This window comes from Xyrauchen texanus, chromosome 18 (assembly GCF_025860055.1).
Source record: "Xyrauchen texanus isolate HMW12.3.18 chromosome 18, RBS_HiC_50CHRs, whole genome shotgun sequence".
In the NCBI taxonomy this organism is placed as follows: Eukaryota; Metazoa; Chordata; class Actinopteri; order Cypriniformes; family Catostomidae; genus Xyrauchen; species Xyrauchen texanus.
The window spans coordinates 37,670,307-37,693,419 of NC_068293.1; the positions used below are offsets into that span (position 1 = coordinate 37,670,307).

At 40.6% G+C, this 23,113-nt stretch overlaps 1 protein-coding gene across 1 annotated transcript in view; it reads right to left on the reverse strand.

The window, feature by feature from the left end:
- LOC127658707 (coiled-coil domain-containing protein 141-like) overlaps positions 1-23,113 on the reverse strand; it is a 44,170-nt gene that overhangs the window by 10,360 nt on the left and 10,697 nt on the right. The window contains 15 exon segments of the mRNA XM_052148142.1: positions 386-583; positions 750-890; positions 11,998-12,015; positions 12,017-12,148; positions 13,384-13,545; positions 14,060-14,248; positions 14,333-14,458; positions 15,532-15,711; positions 16,896-17,075; positions 17,196-17,387; positions 17,564-17,683; positions 19,071-19,212; positions 19,365-19,537; positions 20,055-20,249; positions 21,736-21,855. Coding sequence (XP_052004102.1) covers positions 386-583; positions 750-890; positions 11,998-12,015; positions 12,017-12,148; positions 13,384-13,545; positions 14,060-14,248; positions 14,333-14,458; positions 15,532-15,711; positions 16,896-17,075; positions 17,196-17,387; positions 17,564-17,683; positions 19,071-19,212; positions 19,365-19,537; positions 20,055-20,249; positions 21,736-21,855 — 2,268 coding nt within the window.

A 23,113-nucleotide genomic window follows, 5' to 3' on the forward strand; every position in this document is an offset into this window, starting at 1 on the left:
AACACAAAAATGACAATTATGTTATTTCATGTTGTCTCAAACCCGTATTAATTATTTTTCTTCTGTGGAACTATAAACAAGATGTTAAGCAGAATGTTAGAGACTGACAGCCTCAGTCATGTCCCCATTCATCCCATGTCCTCATCTTTTTGCCATATTCCAAAAGCAAATGGGGACTGAGGCTGTCAGTTCTTTGCATTCTGCCTAACATTTGCTTGTGTGTTCCAGAGAGAGAGAGAGAGAGAGAGTCATATGGGTTTGGAACAAGATGAGGGTGATTGGTATTTTATTTTATTTTTTATTTTTTGAGTTAACTAACTCTTTATCATGTAATAATGTAACAAAATAAAAGCCTGTAATGGCTCTTTATATAGTTCATTCCCACCTCCTCTAAGGCTTGCTGTAGTTTGATATTCATATCCAGGGACTGTTTGTACTCCTCCACCGTCCTGTCAAAGTCACCCACCTGTCTCTGGAGCTCATTTAAGGCATCCTCAATCTCTCTAAGGTTGTTGCCAATTAAATGCTTCTCACTGCTATTAGATACCTTTAGAGTGAAGACTTGTACCTTCTTCTTTAAAACCTGCAACATGGCAAAATTTGGATATAAAAGAATATTTTAAAATTGACAACTGTAAAAGTGGGAGAGATCTCCTACAGGAATGATTTAGTTTGTATTTAGTACCTGCTGAGTGAAGATTGTAAATTAAAAGTGTATAAAGAACATGTAGAGTGAAACTTGTCATTACCTGTAGCTTTTCTATGTATATCTCAATTTGCTGGATCTGATTTTTCACAGCCTTTAAGTTTCTCAACTTCTCATTTTTCTTCATGTAGTTGAATTTCAAATTGTTGAATTTCTTCTTAAGGTCTTTAAAGGACTCTCTCAGCTAAAATAAATCATTCAGTAAAAACATGTCATTATTGTTCAAGCATATCATGCAGAGAAATGTCCCAAAGTTCATAAGAGTACTAAAGGGATAGTTCACTCATAAATAAAAATTCTCTCATCATTTACTCACCCTCATGTCATCCAGATGTGTTTGACTTTATTACTTCTGAAGTGCACAAATTAAGTTTTTTAGAAGAATATCTCAGCTCTGTAGGTCCATACAATGCAAGTGAATCTCCACCTTTGAAATGCAAATGCGAAAGAAGAAGAAGAATGCAGAAGTGAAAGTGGAGTTTTATAGTAAAGAAAGGACTTAAATATTTCTTAAATATGTTTCTCACCCATACCTATCGTATCGCTTCTGAAGATATGGATTTATCCAGTGGAGCCTTATGGATTACTTTTATGCTGACTTTATGTGATTTTTGGAGATTCAAATTTCCGGTCACTATTCACTTGCATTGTATGGACCTACAGAGCTGAGATATTCTTCTAAAACTCTTTGTGTGTGTGTGTGTGTGTGTGTGTGTGTGTGTGTGTGTGTGTGTGTGTGTGTGTGTGTGTGTGTGTGTGTGTGTGCGTGTATTTATCACTTTGTGGGGACCAAATATCCCCATAAGGATAGTAAAACCCGAAATTTTTGACATTGTGGGGAAATTTTGTTGGTCCCCATGAGGAAAACAGCTTATAAATCATACTAAATTATGTTTTTTGAAAATGTAAAAATGCAGAAAGTTTTCTGTGAGGGTTAGGTTTAGGGGTAGGGTTAGGATTAGGGGATAGAATATAAAGTTTGTACAGTATAAAAACCATTATGTCTATGGAAAGTCCCCACAAAACATGGAAACACAACACGTGTGTGTGTGTGTGTGTGTGTGTGTGTGTGTGTGTGTGTGTGTGTGTGTGTGTGTGTGTGTGTGTGTGTGTGTTCTGCAGAAGAAAGTCAAACACATCTGGGATGGCATGAGGATGTGTAAATTATGAGAGAATGTTCATTTTTTGGTGAACTATTGCTTTAAGTTAAGTGTCATTTTTGCATCACTATTGTCACTAGTGGGAATTGAAAAAATTATGATTTTTTTTCCCAACAAGTTTGCCAAACACCCTCACTATATGCCGATGCTCAAACATAATATCATCCTCTTCAAGATGCTGATTATAGTATGTGTAACCAAATATTTAAAAGCTTAAATGTGTATGAATGTAGGAGGGTCTCTAGCAGAGAGCAGAGTGGGGTTGTGCTCAGTCTAGGGGGATTATTTTAGAGGGATTAAACGGTTGGAGCAGTGGATGATTTATAATGCAGATCCATTTCTGTCCAGCCAGTTGGGCTTTTGCAATGGTGTTGAGTCCCCAAATGACAGGTTCAAGTGTCACCAAAAGACAGCTGCAACCCAACATCCAGAGCCAGTTATAGAGCTCACATAACCGTCTTACTGGATTTTTCCAACAGAGGGCTGTAGAGGGAGTTTCTGCTGAAGCTCAGATAAACAGAAGGGTGCAGAGGGAGGTTAAAGGGATATTTAACCCAAAAATTAAAAATCTGTCATTGTTTACTTATTGTATGACTTCTTTCTTCCATGGAACACAAGAGGAGATGCAAGTCTCATCATTCCCTTTATTGCATCTTTTTTCCATTCAATGAAAGTGCACATTGACTATCATTCTGACTGACATCTCCTTTTGTGTTCAATGGAAGAAAGAAGATCATATGGGTTTAGAACATGAGGGTAGATGATGAAATAAATTTCATTTTTGGGTGAAGCCATCTCTTTAAGAGAACAAACATCATGAACAACGTCCACATGGCTTAATGGTGACTGTTACCAAAAAAACAACATACTCAAATTGTGCTCGGTAAACATTTACAGTAGTAGCCGTTACTGCAAACCACATCTCACAGCGTAATAAAGCTGTGAGTCAAAGACGGCCATGTTGACTCTTTAGCTTCAATGTTAAACAGGACAGCAAGTGCCAATGCAGCCTGAACCTGCACTTAAAGGGATAGTTCACCCAAAAATGAAATTTGTTTTATAATTTACTAATCTTCATGTTATTGAACAGAAAAGGAAATGTTAGACAGAATGTTTAGTCTCAGTTACCATTAACTTTCATTGTATCTTTTTTTATACAGTGAAAGTGAATGTCTAAAATCTCCTTTTATGTTCCAATGAAAGAAGGAAAGTTGTACATGTTTGGAACAATGTGACGGTGAGTAAATGATTAGCAGTTTTGGGTGAACAATAAGATTTCAGACAGCAGTTTAACTAAATCAACTAATCTAAAAATTGAAACCAGCCGACATGGTTACAATGGAACTGATATCCACATGGTAGTATACACTCACCTAAAGGATTATTAGGAACACCTGTTCAATTTCTCATTAATGCAATTATCTAATCAACCAATCACATGGCAGTTGCTTCAATGCATTTAGGGGTGTGGTCCTGGTCAAGACAATCTCCTGAACTCCAAACTGAATGTCAGAATGGGAAAGAAAGGTGATTTAAGCAATTTTGAGCGTGGCATGGTTGTTGGTGCCAGACGGGCCGGTCTGAGTATTTCACAATCTGCTCAGTTACTGGGATTTTCACGCACAACCATTTCTAGGGTTTACAAAGAATGGTGTGAAAAGGAAAAACATCCAGTATGCGGCAGTCCTGTGGGCTGAAAATGCCTTGTTGATGCTAGAGGTCAGAGGAGAATGGGCCGACTGATTCAAGCTGATAGAAGAGCAACTTTGCCTGAAATAACCACTCGTTACAACCGAGGTATAAAGCAAAGCATTTGTGAAGCCACAACACGCACAACCTTGAGGCGGATGGGCTACAACAGCAGAAGACCCCACCGGGTACCACTCATCTCCACTACAAATAGGAAAAAGAGGCTACAATTTGCAAGAGCTCACCAAAATTGGACAGTTGAAGACTGGAAAAATGTTGCCTGGTCTGATGAGTCTCGATTTCTGTTGAGACATTCAGATGGTAGAGTCAGAATTTGGTGTAAACAGAATGAGAACATGGATCCATCATGCCTTGTTACCACTGTGCAAGCTGGTGGTGGTGGTGTAATGGTGTGGGGGATGTTTTCTTGGCACACTTTAGGCCCCTTAGTGCCAATTGGGCATCGTTTAAATGCCACGGCCTACCTGAGCATTGTTTCTGACCATGTCCATCCCTTTATGGCCACCATGTACCCATCCTCTGATGGCTACTTCCAGCAGGATAATGCACCATGTCACAAAGCTTGAATCATTTCAAATTGGTTTCTTGAACATGACAATGAGTTCACTGTACTAAAATGGCCCCCACAGTCACCAGATCTCAACCCAATAGAGCATCTTTGGGATGTGGTGGAACGGGAGCTTCGTGCCCTGGATGTGCATCCCACAAATCTCCATCAACTGCAAGATGCTATCCTATCAATATGGGCCAACATTTCTAAAGAATGCTTTCAGCACCTTGTTGAATCAATGCCACGTAGAATTAAGGCAGTTCTGAAGGCGAAAGGGGGTCAAACACAGTATTAGTATGGTGTTCCTAATAATCCTTTAGGTGAGTGTATAGTATATATAAGCAGTACTGTTAGGGTTACCTTGTCTGGTTTTACCGTTGCCCCTTTGGTTTCCATTTTTGTCCCTTTTTGTTTTCCGTAGTTTTCACTTTTGTCCCTTGCTTAGCTCCACTGTCTCACTAGTCTATTGTTTAAAAGAACTACACTTCCCAGTATCCACCTGTCATCATCACTGCCATTTTGTTCATTGTGCTCACCTGTGTATCATTTGTAATCATCCTGTCCTTGTGTATTTATATCCTGGTTTTTGGTTCAGTCCTTGTCTTTCGATGAACGTTGTTAGCCCGGTGTGTTTTCCCTGCCCGTATTCTCAGTGTTGTGTTTATTTCCCCATTGAGGGTTTTCCTTTGTGTTTGTTTTGATTTTGTTAAATAAAGTAAGCCTGCGTTTAGAACCAGTCTCCTCGTCTGCCTTCGCTGCCTTCTGTTCATAACAGAACGAAAGACCACAAATGGATCTAGCAGCTTACCTCATGGAACTGACCCATGCGGAGTTGACCATCCGCGAGTTCTCCCACTTCTTTTCTGCTGTTGCCCCCCACACCGGCTTCGACGACGCATCCCTAAAGACCATCTACCAGCTCGGGCTACCAACATACCAGCTGAGGGAATTGCCGAACTCCGGAGACCTCACGTGGAGGGAATATGTGAGTTTAGTCTTGGGAGAACTCGCCGCCGGGGAACCACCTCTCTCGATCCCGGTTTCCGCCTCTGGGCTTTCCGTGCCTGCCACGGCCAACGAGCCAGCGTTTCCAGCTTCGTCCGCCCGGCGGAGGAGGAGAAGAGGAAAGGCTTCTGCTCCCCAGTCTCCGCCTGCCACGGCCAGCGAGCCAGAGCCCACGCCTGCCACGGCCGGCGAGCCAGAGCCCACGCCTGCCACGGCCGGCGAGCCAGAGCCCACGCCTGCCACGGCCGGCGAGCCAGAGCCCACGCCTGCCACGGCCGGCGAGCCAGAGCCCACGCCTGCCACGGCCGGCGAGCCAGAGCCCACGCCTGCCACGGCCGGCGAGCCAGAGCCCACGCTTGCCACGGCCAGCGAGCCAGTAGCCTCCGACGTCAGTGAGCCAGCGCCTGTAGCCTTCGACGTCAGTGAGCCAGCGCCTGTCGTCTCAGATGTCAGTGAGCCAGCGCCTGTAGCCTCCGACGTCAGTGAGCCAGCGCCTGGCCTCCGACGTCAGTGAGCCAACGCCTGTAGCCTCGACCGTCCCTGAGTCAGCGCCTGTGGTCTTGTCCGTCCCAGTGCCAGTAGCCATGACCGTCCAAGAGCCAGCGCCAGTAGCCATGACCGTCCAAAAGCCAGCGCCAGTGGTCGTGCCCGTCCAAGAGTCAGCTCCTTCCGAGCCTCCCGAGCTTTCCAGAGCTCCGCCTTCCGAGCTTTCCAGAGCTCCGCCTTCCGAGCCTCCCGAGCTTTCCAGAGCTCCGCCTTCCGAGCTTTCCAGAGCTCCGCCTTTCAAGCCTTCCAGGGCTCCGCCTCTCAAGCCTCTCGAGCCTTCCAGGGCTCTGCCTCTCAAGCCTCTCGAGCCTTTCAGGGCTCCGCCTCTCGAGCTTCCTGAGCCTCCCAAGGCTCTGCCTCTCAAGCTTCTCGAGCCTTTCAGAACTCCGCCTCTCGAGACTCCCAGGGCTCCGCCTCTCAAGTCTCTCGCGCCTCCCAGGGCTCCGCCCCTCAAGTCACTCGAGTCTTCTAGGGCTCCGCCCCTCAAGCCTCCCGAGCCTTCCAGGGCTCCGCCTCTCAAGCCTCCCGAGCCTTCCAGGGCTCCGCCTCTCAAGCCTCCCGAGCCTTCTAGGGCTCCGCCTCCCGAGCCTCCTACGGCTCCGCCTCCTACGTCTGTGCTTCCAGAGACTCCCGAGCCTTCTAGGACTCCGCCTCTAGAGCGTCCTACGGCTCTGCCTCCTGAGCCTCCCTCAGCTCCGCCTCCAGAACCTCACGAGCCTCCTACGGCTCCGCCTCCCGAGCCTCCTACGGCTCCGCCTCCAGTGCCTCCTACGGCTCCACCTCCTGAGCCTCCAGAACGTCCCACAGCTCCGCCTCCCGAGCCTCCTACGGCTCCGCCTCCAGAACCTCCCGAGCCTCCTACGGCTCCGCCTCCAGAGCCTCCTACTGCTCTGCCCCCTGAGCCTCCTACGGCTCCGCCTCCAGAACCTCTCGAGCCTCCTACGGCTCCGCCTCCAGAGCATCCTACTGCTCTGCCCCCATAGCCTCCTGAGCCTCCTACGGCTCTGCCTCCAGAGCCTCCTACAGCTCTGCCCCCAAAGCCTCCTGAGCCTTTCTCAGCTCCGCCTCCTGAGCCTTCCTCAGTTCCGTCTCCTGAGCCTTCCTCAGCTCCGTCCTCAGAGCCTCCCAGGGCCCCTGACCCTGTTCCTGACCTATGGCCTCCTCCCAGTCCTCCTGACCCGGCCCCTGTCCTGTGGCCTCCTGCCAGGCCTCCTGACCCGGCCCCTGTCCTGTGGCCTCCTCCCAGGGCCCCTGACCCTGTTCCTGACCTGTGGCTTCCTCCCAGGCCACCTGACCCGGCCCCTATCCTGTGGCCTCCTCCCAGGGCCCCTGACCCTGTTCCTGACCTGTGGCTTCCTCCCAGGCCACCTGACCCGGCCCCTATCCTGTGGCCTCCTCCCAGGCCCCCTGACCCAGTTCCCGTCCTGTGGCCTCCTCCCAGGACTCCTGACCCGGCCCCTGTCCTGTGGCCTCCTCCCGGGCCCCCTGACCCAGTCCCTGTCCTGTGGCCTCCTCCCAGGCCTCCTGACCCGGCCCCTGTCCTGTGGCCTCCTCCCGGGCCCCCTGACCTAGTCCCTGTCCTGTGGCCTCCTCCCAGGCCTCCTGACCCGGCCCCTGTCCTGTGGCCTCTTCCCAGGCCCCCTGACCCTGTTCCTGTCCAGTGGCCTCCTCCCCGGTCCCCTGAACCTATCCTTGCCCTGTGGCCAGCTCCCAGGCCTCCTGAACCTATCCTTGCCCGGTGACCAGCTCCCAGACCACCTGAACCTGTCCTTGCCCTTTGTGCCCCTTGGACTTCCTGCCTGTCCTCTGTGCCCCCTAGGACTTCCTGCCTGCCCTCTGTGCCCCCTTGGACTTCCTTCCTGCCCTCTGTGCCCCCTTGGACTTCCTGCCTGCCCTCTGTGCCCCCTTGGACTTCCTGCCTGCCCTCTGTGCCCCCTTGGACTTCCTGCCTGCCCTCTGTGCCCCATTGGACTTCCTGTCTGCCCTCTGTTCCCCCGGTGCCATCATTTTGTTTTCTGTGGGTTCCTTTTTGTCTTTTGGTGTTTTTTCTTTTAGGATCGTCTGGGATCCTATCCTTAGAGGGGCGGCTATGTTAGGGTTACCTTGTCTGGTTTTACCGTTGCCCCTTTGGTTTCCATTTTTGTCCATTTTGTTTTCCGTAGTTTTCACTTTTGTCCCTTGCTTAGCTCCACTGTCTCACTAGTCTATTGTTTTAAAGAACTACACTTCCCAGTATCCACCTGTCATCATCACTGCCATTTTGTTCATTGTGCTCACCTGTGTATCATTTGTAATCATCCTGTCCTTGTGTATTTATATCCTGGTTTTTGGTTCAGTCCTTGTCTTTCGTTGAACGTTGTTAGCCCGGTGTGTTTTCCCTGCCCGTATTCTCAGTGTTGTGTTTATTTCCCCATTGAGGGTTTTCCTTTGTGTTTGTTTTGATTTTGTTAAATAAAGTAAGCCTGCGTTTAGATCCAGTCTCCTCGTCTGCCTTCGCTGCCTTCTGTTCATAACAAGTACACTGTAGCAGTGAACTTTGAGAGAATTGGTGGTGGGGAGAGAAATCACTTTTCCCTGCAGATAAACAACAGCAACTGTCCAAGCTAAAATGGCATCTTATTTACTTATGCATATTTATGACTGGGTGGTGGTTATATTGGTTTGACTGACAACATACAGTATGGTGACTCACATGAGTCATGCCCATTTAACAGGCTTTACTGTAAACCCCTATATGTTTACATCTAGAATATGTTCATCTGTAAAAAGAAAAGAAATGTATTATATTGTTTCTAATCAAGTTATTTAGGTACATATGCATAACCCTCTCAATATTTTTCATTTATTTCCTTAAAAAATCAGCTTTCAAATGTATTTTCTTCCTTTTCAAATGCTATAGGCAATTCCACGGTGAACTGCCAATGTTAGATAAATGCATAGGCTACGTCACAACCCAAGTATGGATCTTGGATACAGTTATTACATTTCTCAAATAGCCTAGAACATTAACAGACTCAGCAGTGCCAGACTGTACTGAGAGTACTGAATGAAGTACAGCTACTTTTAGAAATTTCATTACTCTATTTAAAGTCTTTCAGAAGTCATGAATTGAAATAGCATGGCAACTCTTCTTGACATAAGTGACTTAGATATCTGCTTAAGAAGTTTTGGATTCTCCATCCACTGGAGAGAAAGATAGCGTTTGAGGTTATGGAATACTATGGAGTATCATGGAGTTAATTGGTTAATTATTAATTGTTTATTGTATTCTGTTTTTTTCTTTTAGCTTTTAGATTCCTAAAATCTAAATTTGGAGGATGTGACACTCACACACATTTAACACAGCTCATAAAACGTTGCAATATGATATTATGGTTATGTTGATCATTTCAAAAGGTCTACCACCTGTGCATGTGCATTCTCATTAATCTCAATTAATATGAATAAAGCTTTAGGACTTTAACACAAGTAAAAAACAATGGCTTTAAATTAAAATGAGAGATTTAAGATGTCTGTCATTAATTGAAGCACATAAAATGCACTTTGGGACATTCTTGAATCATGCTTAGATAAGATGGATCATCAGGTTTTGGACAAACGCGTGGAGTTCTGAGTGTATACTGTCATTAAAGCAAAAGGGGGACGTAACAAATCGAAGAAACTCTGAATGTCATGCTAAATCTTCATTTTAACTTTTCACTGAAATTCTACTGTCTATCTAGAAATAGAAAAATGTTAAATAGAAGCATTTTCTCAGACTTATGTCCCCCACTGTTTGTTTTTATAATTGTTTTATTTTTTTTATTTTTTGAGCCTCAGTTTAAATATTATAAAAAATATTTTGCACACAATGTGGATTTGTCAATCAAAAAATACAATATTTTCCCTTATACACTGAAACCAAACTAAACTACATATGTAATCAGAAATCATAGTATGGCATGTAACTATGCCCTATGTAAGGTACTATGCATAGAAACCTGTGCCCTGTGAGGCCTGCTGTGTAATCCTGGGATTGATTTTTGGATTTGTGGGGGTGGGAGGAAGTATGTGAAAAGAATGGAATCCTTCCTCCTATCTGGAGTGATGAGAGACATATGGCAGAATCCCTTGCAATCCACAGACTAAATTTAACAAGGACAGATAAACTATAAATAATTCAGAGAGAGAGACAATGAGAGAGAGCTACATAAGCCAGACACAAGTGTTGAATTTGTGGCAGGAAAATTAGTTAAGGCATCTTTAAGAAGGATGACAGACATCAGGGTTGTATTAAAATCCTTCTTCATTTACTGTAGTTAAAGGGATAGTTCACCCAAGAATACGAAATCTCAAGCCATCCCAAAAGTTTATGACTTTTTAGAAAAATATCTCAGCTCGGTTGGTCTTCACAATCAATGTGAGTGGTGGCCAAAACTCAGTAGGTCCAAAAAATAAGTAAATTAAGGCAGTATAAAAGTAATCCATAAGACTCCAGTGGTTTAAACCAATGCCTTCAGAAGCTATATGATAGGTGAGGGTAAGAAACAGATACATTTTTAAATCCTTTTTTTACTTTAAATCTCCACATTTGCTCCTACCAGTAGGTGGCTGAATGTGAAAGTCACTTCCACATCAGAATGTGGAATTGAAAGTTAACGTGTAGATTTACAGTAAAAAATTTACATTTACATTTATGCATTTGGCAGACGCTTTTATCCAAAGGGACTTACAGAGCCTTATTACAGGGACAATCCCCCCGGAGCAACCTGGAGTTAAGTGCCTTGCTCAAGGACACAATGGTGGTGGCTGTGGGGATCGAACCAGTGATCTTCTGATTACCAGTTTACCAGTTATATGGTTTAGACTTAATCTCACCCTCACCTATCACATCACTTCAGAAGATATGAATTTAACCACTGGATTCATATGAATTACATTTATGTTCTTTTTGGAACTTCTGAGTTTTGGTCAAAATTCATTTGCATTATAAGGACCAGCAGAGCTGAGATGAGAGAATTTTCATTTTTGGATGAACTATCCCTTTAATATCAAGGGGAATCGATTTATCTTGAACTTTTCAGAAAAGAGGGTTGTCCTATGATAACATACCATAACCTTTAGAACTCATTTCTAAAGAATTTCATTAATTGAATTAAAAATCAACTCTTTCTGTACTTTCATAGTTTTCTGACGTTAGATATAATACATCTGAAAACATAAAAACATGACTGTCAACATTTGCATGTCAACGACACAAATCAGTATTCTCAATCCTTTTGAAATGTAGTTTTTGGTATGTCGCCGTTTTTCCCTCAACTCCACAAGTTTGAGAAAAACCAGATGATCCGTGTTATTCCAGCATGACTTGAAATAAATGTTCCAAAGTGCATCTTGTGTGCTTCAATGGAAGAACAGAAAAATGACCTTTTGTACAAACTATTTAACATGGCCAACATCACAAATTTGCTTATTAGTGACCAAGAAATTGTTGCTTATTGTGGTTATATTGCTTATGTAACGGGAGCCAGCTTAGATAGCTGTGCAGTGTGTAAACCTCACTCTCCTGACCTGAAGAGGTGCACCAGCGACTGACGCTAGAGGCTGTAGCCTTTAGCCTCCTCATTAGCGCACCCGCTTCCCACGCCGGAGGCGTCGGTTCGAGTCCTGTTCGAAGCGGTGGCGAGAAGGACCGGCGACATTGGTGCCGTGACCCGGATGGGAGTGAGGTTTAGGGGGTGAGTGAAATGGGAGCCAGCTGGTAGATAGTGGTGCAGTGTGTAAACCTCACTCTCCTGACCTGAAGAGGTGCACTAGTGACTGACGCTAGAGGCTGTAGCCTTTTGCCTCCTCATTAGAGCACCCGCTTCCCACGCCGGAGACGTCGGTTCGAGTCCCGTTCGGAGCGGTGGCGAGAAGGACCGGCAACATTGGTGCCGTGACCCAGATGGGAGTGAGGTTTAGGGGGTGAGCGTAACGGGAGACAGCTGGTAGATAGCTGTGCAGTGAGTAAACTTCACTCTCCTGACCTGAAGAGGTGCACTAGTGGCGACGTCGGTTCGCATCCCGTTCGGTGGCAAGAAGGACCGGCAACACTTATACATTTTTCAAAATCCTTAAACTGTTTGTTTTTAGGTTTAACTTTTTGATTTTCAAAATGAATTCGGACCTTTGAGCAGTACTGTATAAAATGACCCCCATCACACTGACAAAGAAAAAAAACTAATAACCACAGTTTAGGAGCTTTTAAAATCAGTGTCTTTCCTGAAATGTGTTTAGACCACAGCTGATTAGAGATGTAAATGCTCCAAACCCCTGGGCAAAACTTACACAATACTCACCTCACTGATCTCTTCCTGTATAGATGCAGCAGTGGACGTTGCTCATCAAACTCTCTTCACACTTGTTGGCCTCAGCAACCCAGTTAGCACTTCCTCTCTCCAACTTTTCCAGCTTCTCCTGTAGCCGTTGCACTGACAACACCAGCACACGCTTGGAGCATAAAGTTTGGATAGGAAGACAGGTGGTTACAGTATTTGTGACACTTTCATACAGTTTTCATTAAAGCAGCAAGTTACACGGAAGTAAACTACAGTATAGTGTGGTAAACTTCTATAGCGGTGAATGGAAGGCCATAACCAATATTATTTGTGAATTCCCATTTGTGTCACAAGGAAAAGAAAAAAAATCCAATATCACATTTCCATGACTTTCCAAAAGAGTAAAAATTGAGAGAGATTAATTACAGCATTCAGAGGAGAAAAAAATGCCAAATTGACAGTCACTCCCTCAGCAGCTGTATTTGGTGACATATTTATTTAAAGAATGCCAGCATAATATACCCAAATGTTATGTTATACATTTAAAATGAATAAATATTAAGTGTTTGCTAGATTTTCTCAGCTAAATTAGCTAGAAACATATCATCACAGGCTGTAAAAAAAAGGGTCAATAAATTAATATCATGATGGATATGCTGTTTTTAGCATTAGTTTATTGTCATTTATAATTGCCCATGTTAAAGGCCTCATGAAACTGCTTTAAGACCTAATTGTTCTGTGCATTTCCTAAAGAAACAAGAAGTTGGGGCAGGACAAATCAGATGGCTCAACCTTTTCTTCCCCCTTTATACCTTTATACAGTATACATATGTTGGCTAGAATAAACAGAATAAAATAAAATATTATTAATATATTTGATTAAACTACACAGTTAAAGAATTCAATTAATACATGATGCTACAATTAAATAGGCTATCTAACAAAAACAAAAAAAGATACCTGATTTCACATAGCTTGTTTAAGGGTGTGTGAATTCTACAAATGAGAGACAAATGTCTTGAGTTCAAATTTCGGAGAGTATGCCAGTGGATGTGTATTAGGACAGGGTGCATATTATATTGTAATTTAACTTGTAATGTACGGTGCTGTTAACATAACACCTATTCCTCCTCAACTTTGGCTTCTAGCATGTAAAGATACTTTTTTCCCCTGGGTAGACAGATAGCAGCAGATGTGGGAGGAGAGGGAAATTCAAAGCTAATAGACATGGACTAAAAGTCACAAAAATAAGCGCTGATACGGGTTCATTTCTAAAGTAAAAAAGATGTTTCTCGTGCGGGTAAGGAAAGATATGGATAGGCAGAAAATGCATGGCATGAAACATAAGAAATGTTTTGATGATAATGAGAACACGCAATATTGCAATGTAATCATCCCATTGCTCACCGACTGCTGCACAGTGCAGGTGATGTCTGCACCCAGGGAGAGGGCGAGTTTGTACAGATGCCGCATGTGCCTCTGCCTCTCATGGTGCTGGGTCAGCTGACACCTGGCCTGGCTGCTGTTACTGAACACGGCCACAGGTTCTGTCTTTAAAAAGTTATCCAGCTGCAAATATTAATAATAAAAAGTATACCCATTGTTGTTTAAGGCTATAATTACACTACATGGCAAAAAGCATGTAAACACACACTTCGAATTAACAGGTTTGGCCAATCCACTTATGAGCATTGGCAGTGAAGAAAAATCTCAATAGTAAGATGTACAATTAAAAAAGTTGATGTCAAGTTTTCCTATAAGTAATTTGTTTTACAGCATGTTGATTCTGATTTTGAATTCCATTACATTATGTGACCTGCTCCATCATTTAAAGTCACTTTGAACCAGAAGCATTGAGTTTTATGCACTAAAGTAAAACTATTAAGTAAAAACACTTTTAAGTAAAAACAATTATTATTAGAAATCTCATCAAGGATAAGAGATCATCCTTTATTATTTTAGTGCATAAAACTAAAATGTGTTTCTGAGTCAAAGTGGCTCAACATGATGGAGCAGATCACAAATGAATGCTTTTCAAGTCTTTCTTGAATTCTTTAGCATTCTGATGGAAATGGGATTTTACCTCTTGATAAAGCTGATGGAATTTGACGGCCATGCTGAGAACAGTTTCATACTCTCTGATTTTATCTCTGAAACGCTGATGCAGCTGAAGAAGCTCAGAAACTCTCTCATTCTTCTCTTTGACTGGTATACCTTTCAAGGCAAGCAGCTCGGAAGTCTTAACCAGGAATTCCACCTCTGCATTCAGTTGCTATGGCGTGTTTGAAATTGAAGTTGCTTGTGAAGATGCTTAAACAGATCAGATCATAAACAGATCAAAAAATGTTTCCCTTACTAGGAACTGTGGCTTTCCAGAGTTGAAGTTCTCCTGTAGCTTTGACACAGACTGAGGATCTCCACCCAAATCAACTTTTGATGCTGGAGCAAAGATCTCATCCATTGCTCTTAAGTCATGAAGAACCTGCAGGCAATTAACAAAAAATGTTATATCTTAATAAACTTTTTTTGTCGGAAGAAACAAGTCCCTTTAAATGTTCTACATTTTGTACATTTTGTCTTATATCACATAGCCGCACCGGCTGTGGCTCAGGTGGTAGAGCGGGTCGGCTGCAAATCGCAGGGATGGCGGTTCGATTCCTGGCCCACACGTCTCCACATGCCGAAGTGTCCTGAACCGCAAGTTGCTCCCAATGGCAGGCTTGTGCCTTGCATGGCAGCTCTGCCACCATTGGTGTATGAGTGTGTGTGTGTGAATGGGTGATTGGGATGCAGTGTAGAGAGCTTTGGTAACCTCTAAGGTTAAAAAAAAGCGCTATATAAGTGAAGACCATTTACATACCATGAAACGTTGTTCGCAACCCATTTTAATTCCATATTTTGATGTATTTCTGAGTGTAACAGGGCATTCAATGAAAAGAAATGTAGTGTATGACTTGATTTTAATCATTAAAAATTGATTGGATTGTAAAAAAGAACAAAAAGGATGTAACAGCAAGTTTTTACATCTTGATAAAACATTACAAACACTTTGTGTGTGTGTGTGTGTGTGTGTGTGTGTGTGTGTGTGTGTGTGTGTGTGTGAGCATGTATTTATCACTTTGTGGGGACCAAATGTCCCCATAAGGATAGTAAAACCCGAAATTTTTGACCTTGTGGGGACATTTTGTCGGTCCCCATGAGGAAAACAGCTTATAAATCATACTAAATTATGTTTTTTGAAAATGTAAAAATGCAGAATGTTTTCTGTGAGGGTTAGGTTTAGGGGTAGGGTTAGGTTTAGGGGATAGAATATAAGGTTTGTACAGTATAAAAACCATTATGTCTATGGAAAGTCCCCATAAAACATGGAAACACTACATGTGTGTGTGTGTGTGTGTGTGTGTGTGTGTGTGTGTGTGTGTGTGTGTGTGTGTGTGTGTGTGTGGAATAACTTGCAATGATAATTTATGCGCAATAAGACCAGGAACATGCATTGCATGTAAATAGGGTCACACACTGAATTTAATGTTTCTCCTGTGTGTCTCAGGAAGTTACCTTTTTGAGTTGATCCTTGAATTTTTTCCACTGCTTCTTCACAGATTTTATCTCACCATAATGAAGTTGCCAAGACGTCCACAACTCTGAGAGCTCCGATTTTTTCTTGGCCAGAGTCTCCATTTGTTTTTCCACAACATGTCCTGCTGCTTTAATATTCAGATTTACGTTGTCACTGACCTGCGATCAGTATCAATCAACAAAGAAAAATTAGGGTTCAAAAGTGTTTTAAAGCCTCAGTTAAAGGAATATTCTGGGTTCAATACAAGTTAAGCTCAATCGACAGCACTTGTGACAAAATATTGATTATCACAAAAAAACATTTTTAGACATCCATATTCTTCTTCTTTAAAAAAAAAGCAAAAATCAAGGTTACAGTGAGGGACAGCAGCTGTACATGAAATTATGCTATAACAGAAAATGAATGAATATAATGCCACTATTAGTTATTTACTGAATGTTTAGAAATAGTAGTGGTTAAAATTAGTAAACTAAGTAAGTGTTGTGGGTCAATGATTAAACAGGATTTTGTATGAACTATAAGTTTGTGTTCCTGAAGTCATCCCGAATGAACTGAGGAAATACACGTAGATGCATTGTCCTTTGATTTTGGCCGATGAAGGCTTTTGTTAGTGGTAAATTCTTTTTCTATGCAGTTTAAGAGAGTGTTGTCCCTCCTTTGACTAAGTTGATGTAGATATAATTTAGTGAGGAACATCGCAGTCTGGCTGGAAGCTAATGGCTGGTCATTTTGAGCACATGCTTTGGACACTGAAGTGAATGTGGCCAATTTTTGGAGGGTTTAAATGCAGAAATGTGTAGCATATAATTTTATAAAAGCACTTACATAAATATTATTCTGTTAAAACGCATGTGTTATTTGAACTTTAAAGTTGTTTCAATTGTAATTTTTACAGTCATTTTAGAGTTTGTTGACATTACATTGTCATGGCAATGAAGTTGTAAAATTGGCTATAACTTTACACAGAAAAGGTTAGTAAGTGATTTTACCATGTTAAAATCACATTGACACACATATTGTTCATGTCTTGTGGCTATACTTTTGTAAAAGTAAGCAATTTAAAGTTTAATAAATTAGCCCACATTCACTGCCATTGTAAGTGCCTCACTGCAACCCAGATTTTTGCTTTTTTATTGAAAAGGAGGGGCAAGTCAAAATAAATGTTTTTCATAATCAATATTATGCCACAAATGCTGTCAATTGAGCTTACCATGTTTTTAAACCTGAATATTCCTTTAATGTTTGTTATTTTACAGTAAGTAAACCCCACGATTTGTCCACGCTGCTTTGTAAAGATCATCAGTTGTGGAGCTTGCAATATCATACCTGAAAAGTTTCCTACCATGTTAGAGGAGTTGATGAAATTGTTGCCGAGGTCCTGCATGGTGAAAAAACTCTGCAGAAGAGACTGCCACTTAGCATCCAATATTTCCTTCATGGGTGCACCTGCTCCTTCATTCTCCTCCTCTTCTTCTGGCCTGTTCTTGTAGCATTCCTGCAATGTCCTTATGTGCTCTTCAACCTGTGCCAGCACACAAATATATCCATTGGAGTAATGTTATTTTCACATAAAGAATGGAATATTACTCTTATTTTAACTTGAAAAAAACTTCAAAATGTATAAACAGAGGTATAACCACACCTCATCAGTAGAGCGTAAGAAGTCCACAAAGGGTCTGAGGATCTCCACATGCGCTGAAATGTCCCTGACCAATGTTTTCATCTCTTCTGCCAGAAGCAAGGCTTTGTTAGACAACTCGACCGTCTCTGAGGTTTCCAGCCCCCGCATCTCCTTTATAAAACGAGCTACAGCCTCTGATTCCCTCATGACATCCTGCAGGACAAACACACCATCCAGAAAAAGAAAATTTGAGATGAGAAGAAAAGCATACTCGAGTCTTGAATGCTCTTGAAATTTAAGCCACTTTCACAAACATTTTAAGTCCTAAAATATGGCAATAAAACATCATGTTGTAATCTAAATGTTGTTGTGTTTGATCATGGCATCACCTGAGACTGTGTAAGGAGCTCAACATGTTTGTTAAGTGTGTCCTCGGCGTCCATTAAAGTTGAACCAGGCTCTATGCTAGCAGAGAGGACACTGTTGCTGCTCTTAATCCAGGCAGAGACCTGGAGAGATTCAGAGGGGATTAAGATATATAATTATGAGAAATTGCAGTCTCTTCACATAAGCAAATGAGAAAATATTCGTCAGATGTTAAATTACATCAGACATCATGTGTGAGTTAGTTGATTTTACAGTACAGTAGAGTACATCACACATCTCCAGGTCATATTTCCTATTAAAGCCAGATTCCACCAGGGAATGATGGAAATAAAGGTCATTCTGACTTTTTACCTTACAAATAAGTCATTTCTCACAATTGTGACTTTATATTTTGGAAGTTATTTATCTATTTGGAGTTTACATCTCGCAAGTTCAAGTTTATTTCTGGCAATTTCGACTTTATATCCAACTTCTTATTTTATTTTGATTTTTTTCTTGCAATTTCAAGTTTAAATCTCGCAAAATACTTAATGTCAAGTAAATGCGCCTTTATAACTCGGTATATCAAGTTTATTTCTTGCAATTTTGAGTTTATATCTGGCAATTGCAACTTTATATCTCACACATTTCTTCTTTTTTAGCGCGTTTGTGACTTTCATTTTAGAATTTCAAGTTAATATCTCCCAATTGAGACTTTATGTATCACAATTTTGCCATTACGAGAAATAAAGTAAATATTGTGAGATATAAAGTCAGATTTACCTTTATTTTTATATTTCTTAGCAGGATTATGGCAGCATACTTTTGATCCCAAAATAAATAAATAAATAAAATATAGAATATTTTAACATTTTATATTTAGCATTTAGATGAAGCATATTTTTATGATTTGTTTTCAATTGTAATTATTTTAATGACAAGTAAACTCACTTCTCAAATTATCATTACCACAATGCATCTAAACATTTTACATTTAATTTAATTTTTAATTCTCAATTGCAATTCTCACGAGATTCTCATTATTATAATACAGTAAAATTATAATACAGTAATGCAATATTTTTTTTTATTTAATTAAGCATAAATTAAAGGAAACAGAGGCATAACCAGATTTTATAGGTAAAATTTGATTTTCTTTCACATAAATTTTCATGAAAATTATAAATCTTCTTCTATTTGATTTGAGCAGCCCATCAAGCTCAACACAACTTTGACCACAACATTGACTAAACCAATGGAGTGACTTGGGGGCAACTATCTATTTGTTTGATCAATGGAAGATGGCGTATTTAGAAAGCTGTTTGAAAACAATGTTTACTTTTGCTATTCCACTCAGTGGCACAAGTGGTGCATAAATGACACACTGAAGCTTTAAATCTGACCTGGACGTCTTCTTGGCAGGGTGTGCGAGATTCACCCTCAAATTCAATTTTTGTCTTATGAGAAGTCAACAACAGATCTACAAATAGTCTTAAACAGTGTGCAGAGAGAACACCATGTTTTCTATACCTTATCCACCAGTTCTTCAAATGCAGTCAACAGTTGCTGTTTTTTGCCTGTGAGATCACTGTGGGCGTGGCACTCGCGACTCAGCACCTCTACCCTCTCTTTGATGTATCTGAGCATCCTTTGCAGCCCTCCGACGTGGACACTAACAAACAAATACACATGCTCAGTGGATGCCTGATACTGCACAGAACATCACAATCTTGTTATCATTGCACTGAGATTCTGGATTCAGAAAATCTGCTGTGATTGGGTCTATTTTTAACACACTGTGGCATATGATTTTTGTCTTCTCACCTTTGCGGGTTGAGCTTCTGAAGTAACAGCTGACCTCTCTGAAGAGGCTCAACGGAAGCCTCTTTTATACTGTGTGAAATTGCTTTATGTTTCTTTGCTAGCTCAGGTAACGACAGAGGTTGAGCCTTCAGGTCTTTAATAGCAATTTCTATGGTACCCAGCACCTCAAATGCCTGGGGGAAAATAAGTAAATACATATAATATAATGTATATACACAGACATTTCAGTAATTTTATGCACATCTCATTTACTGCCATTAAATTGTATTATGTATACATCAGCATTATATCACCCATCACCACCCTGCTCTCTAGTTATCGGTATCATCATCAGCCATTCAAAAAAAACATGCCGGCCGATCACAAGCAAAGTTGTACTTTTTGTACCTTTTATGTATATTAAACTTTACTGTAGTATATCAAATTGTGTACATGACACCACATGAATCACATGTTATATTGTCTCGCTTTAAATTCCTATTCTCACAAGTACCATTAGGGAGTAGTGCCTCATCTCCACTAGGGGGTAGTGCCTCAACAAAAAAGTTACATCAAGTTACTAGGGCAGTGAGAAGAAATACAGCCTCTGAAGTGTTTATCAGTAGTGAACTACGTTGAGATTTCAAGCAGCTCAGTTATCTACAGCTATCAGCCAAGTCACAGCACGTGAAGAGCATCTCCATTACATACTTTATTAGCACTGCTGTAAAAGCCATTGCTCTCCTGTAGATGAGCCAGCCGATTCATCATCACTCTCCAGAACTGCTCATGCATGGCTTTGAGTTTCTCACTCTTCTCAGACAAGTGCTGAATCTCCGTGCAGTCATTTGAGGACAGCAGCTCAGCAGCCTGATGTAGTAACCTCTCAACCAGTACACCCCAGTCCTGAAAGAAGATACGACACAAAATTCAGTGATCTGACCTGCAAAAAGTTTTTGATGCCCACTGAAGCTTATTTTATTATTTGGATCATTCCTGATACCTTTCGAACTCTGAAACTTAAAAAAAATTGAATATGCGATTGTTGTTGTTCTCGTAATTTTCTATATGGATATACCAGGCTTTCAGAAGTATACTCTGGACAATCTTACAAACGGTTCATGCTCATAATGAGGATGATGTCATTAAGGTCTTTTGTTAGTTAAAGGGATATTACATAAGATTTACAGGATGGAAAGTTACATTTTGTGGACATTAGAACAACATGTACATTTATACAATAAAAAAAAAAAAACATATCACCTAGAAAGCATGTTTGACACCCAACTGGAATATTTTTTTAAATTGACACTTTTAATTTTAGAGACATGGCAAAAATGGAAACATCCACTCAAACTGAAGCATAAACCATTCACATTAGCACCACCTTTGACAACGAGTCTGTGAGGGACAGGCTTGCCAGATTTTCAATGGCATGAAAGGTATAAGGCTATAAAAAGTTCCTAGATCACACCTGATTTTCCACAACTCATGTTGTCTGGAGTTATTTGTATACTGAATGTTCTTGGACAGATATTGAATTAATGTTTTGTCCACAGAACGATTCAAAAACAAACTGCAGTACAGCCCATTGATACTGTAAGACTATCCCTCACAGCCTCGTTGTCATTTCCAAAGATGGCGCTAGCGTGAATTAGGTCTTGGCACTATTTAGAATTCACCATGTACACAACTGTGATAAAGGAAAACTAACTAGTATGATTTCCAACTTTTAATTATTAAAGATAAAAAGATTTAAAAAAAAGATAAAAAATCGAGGTAACAGTTAGGCACATATAATGGAAGTAAATGGGGGCACATTTTTTGAATGTTAAAATACCCTTTCAAAAGTGTTGCCACAAGACATAAATGATAAGCATGTAAACATTATATTAGTGAAATAAAATCACTTATAAATCTTTTCTGTGCAAAGATATAGACAATTTTACAACTTCGTTACCATGACGATGTAATGTCAACAAACCCTAAAACCTAAAAATGCCTGTAAAAAGGACCATTTAACAACTATACAGCTCAAATAATACACAAGTTTTAACAGAAGAATTATTAAGTGCCTTTTAAGTGGACTTTCATTGTCCCCAATTTGTTCCATTGTAAGTGCCTCATGTAGCATTGATTTTTTTTTAAAGAAAAGGAGGAATGAGTCTAAATTAATGTTTTGTGGTAATAAACATTATGCCACAAATGCTGTCGATTGAGCTTAACTGTATAGAACCTGGAACACTCCTTTAAATATTAAGATATACAGTGCTGTATTATGGGAATATTAAAACATACTGAAAAATATTTGAATGGTGAGTTTGAACCTTGATCATTTGATTCCCTTTTATGTTGGTGGCCAAATGTTTATAAAGGTCTAGCAATCTCTTACCTTGGCTTTCAATTCAAACTCTTTATATTCTTGCAGTAAATCTTCATTTTCCAAAAGTGATGAACCCAGCTGATTGCTTTCCAAGAACAAACCAGTATTTTCCTTAAACCATTGTGTTACCTATTTAAAAGCACATATTGCACAGTTGTAAGATACAAAGTGAAAATGCTTATTTTGCATTTTTCTTATTCAAAACTTTTTTGTATAGTGAGAATGTCTTAAAAAAGAATAAAATAAATAGTTTTCATTTATCAATTATGTCATACAAAGTGAACATTTGTATGAAAATCAATAAAGAAAAGCTAAATCAATATTCGGTGTGATCTCCTTTGCCTTTTTACCTAGTTTTTTACCTAGTTACACCTGGACAGTTTTTCTTGGTTGTTGGCAGAATTCACCACAGTTCTTCTATCTATTTAGGCTGTCTCAATTGCTTCTGTCTCTTTATGTAATCTCAGACAGAGACTATGTTCAGTGGGGGGCTTTATGGGGGCCATGATATCTGTTGCAGGGCTCCCTGTTCTACTGTATTGATCTTTTCTATGTGCAAAAGTAATGTTTGGGAGTCTAACATTTACATTTCCAATTGACACTAAAGCTGAGGATATAAATAACCATCTTAAGACAAATGCTTTTGTGAAACATTGTATGTGCCTAAGACATTTGCACAGTACTGTACATGATATTCAGAATTTTTTAGCATTATGCATGTCCCTCATTTGCTTTAATGGCATCATGCACTCAAACTGGCATGGCCTCCTGAAAATCCATGTTATCCAGCATGATTTGTGAATGTACCAAAGAGCATCTTGTGTGCATAAATGAAGCAAGGAAATCTGACCTTTAGCTCAATTGAGTTAACATGATCAGTGTAACAAATTTGATCTTGAAAAAGAGCAGAATCTCTAAAGTATTTCTTCTTTATTTTGTGTTATAACTTCTGAGATATATATATATATACTGTATGTTTATTTAGAGTTTTAAATGGGGAATAAAATCCAATATATTACAATGTATACAATAAATATCCACCCAAAATTATTATAGCATCACCCCAGCCACAGACTGTGAGACTGTCCATTAACATGCACAGGTGATGAAGTCAAAATAAGTGCATTTCACCATTATTTTAAATGCATTTCAGGACTTCAACATTTGATAATATTTTACATTTATAACAGAGAGAATGGCTGGTGTTTTATAGTATACATTTCAAATTAATATTTTGTAAAAGAAAGCTACATCATTACCCTTTAATGGTAGCAGTAAGTGGTTTTCCACAGAGCTTGGATCAAAAGCAAGCATGTGCCCTTTGTCCCCTCTCAGCATGCTAAGCATGTTGGCAAGTTATTTTAGTGTGACATTTTTATAAAGGCTG